Raw genomic sequence first — 1338 nt, 5'->3', positions numbered from 1 at the left:
GGGTAGGTCCGGCTCTGGTTTCAACTCGCAGGTTCACGTCATATATCTAATTATGTGTCTGTGTCTAATTATGTTATGGGTCAATGTGTCTAACATGTTTTCTACAGAAGATTGAAGTTAGCGTTGCATAATAAGATAGCAAAGTTGGATTTATGTTTCAGTAATTGCATATCTCAACATACACCATAATGAACACCTTGACTCTTTAAAGAGACATTTAAAAAGTTCTCTGTATTTATGTTTAAAGGCAGAAAGTCAAGGGAAACAAATTCTAACTGAATCTGATGTCTCCTCCTTTCTTCAGYGGATGACAGACCCATGAAGGGTCTTCGCCAGGAGGACTTGGTGAACCAGGACCTGATCACAGAGCTGAGGAAAGAGTTTGGAATGACATATGATGAGTTTTACATGGTCCTCACAGACACTGACATGAGAGTTAAGGTAGGAACTTATTCTATTCTCGACAGACTTTGTGGTTCTCCTTTTAATGTTGCTGTGACATACTGTAGTTACAGYGGAGGAAATAAGYATTTGATCACTTRCTKATTTTGCAAGTTTGCCCACTAAAAAGACATGAACAGTCTATAATTTTAAGGGTAGGTTCATTTTAACAAGAGATAGAAAATACCATTGTAAAGATCATATCAATTTATTTGTATTTTGCACAGAGAAATAAGTATTTGATCCCTCTGGCAAACAAGACAATACTTGGTGGCAAAACCCTTGGTGGCAAGCACAGCAGTCAGACTTTTTTGTAGTTGATGATGAGGTTTACACACATGTCAGGAGGAATTTTGGTCCTCTCCTCTTTGCAGATCATCTCTCAATCATTACCTCCGCCAAGGGCGAGGTAATTTTTTCGGTCGTGTATGTCTGTCTGTCTGTCGTTCTGTCTGTGGACAACATTACTCAAAAACTTTTGGACAGATTGTCATGACATTTTTAATGCTTATGTGTACTGGGCCAAGGAACACACCTTTAAATTTTGATGATGTTCCAGAACACGAAGCGGATACAGGAATTTTTCTTTTAACACTCTGAGATCGGCAAAGCTGTGATGCTTTCACAGGGTTTCTGTAAAAAACAGTGAGCTGGATTGGACAGCACGGACTTCAAACTCTATAAAAGTAATGTTAAAACCACATTTAATGAGGAATAATTTTTGCCATAATGTGCACATTTACAGAACGTTTTGTGACCAGGAAGTGCGTGACTGCACCATGAAACCTATTTTTCCCATTTCCTCAAACTCACCACATTTCTGAAACAACCAATGAAAACAGTTTGTCTCTACTAGGCTTGTAAACAGAGAGCTGCTGGGCCTCAAAGCTTGGAGAC

General features: G+C 38.9%; 1 protein-coding gene across 1 annotated transcript in view; it reads left to right on the top strand.

Annotated features, from left to right (window-relative positions):
- Positions 1 to 1338, top strand: part of ccdc80 (coiled-coil domain containing 80) — a gene marked incomplete at its 5' end in the record, with an annotated part of 22546 nt that overhangs the window by 14997 nt on the left and 6211 nt on the right. The window contains 1 exon segment of the mRNA XM_014034515.1: positions 305 to 441. Coding sequence (XP_013889969.1) covers positions 305 to 441 — 137 coding nt within the window.

Source organism: Austrofundulus limnaeus, unplaced genomic scaffold (genome assembly GCF_001266775.1).
Source record: "Austrofundulus limnaeus strain Quisiro unplaced genomic scaffold, Austrofundulus_limnaeus-1.0 Scaffold2148, whole genome shotgun sequence".
Taxonomy (NCBI): domain Eukaryota; kingdom Metazoa; phylum Chordata; class Actinopteri; order Cyprinodontiformes; family Rivulidae; genus Austrofundulus; species Austrofundulus limnaeus.
This window is presented reverse-complemented; position numbering and strand designations above follow the sequence as displayed.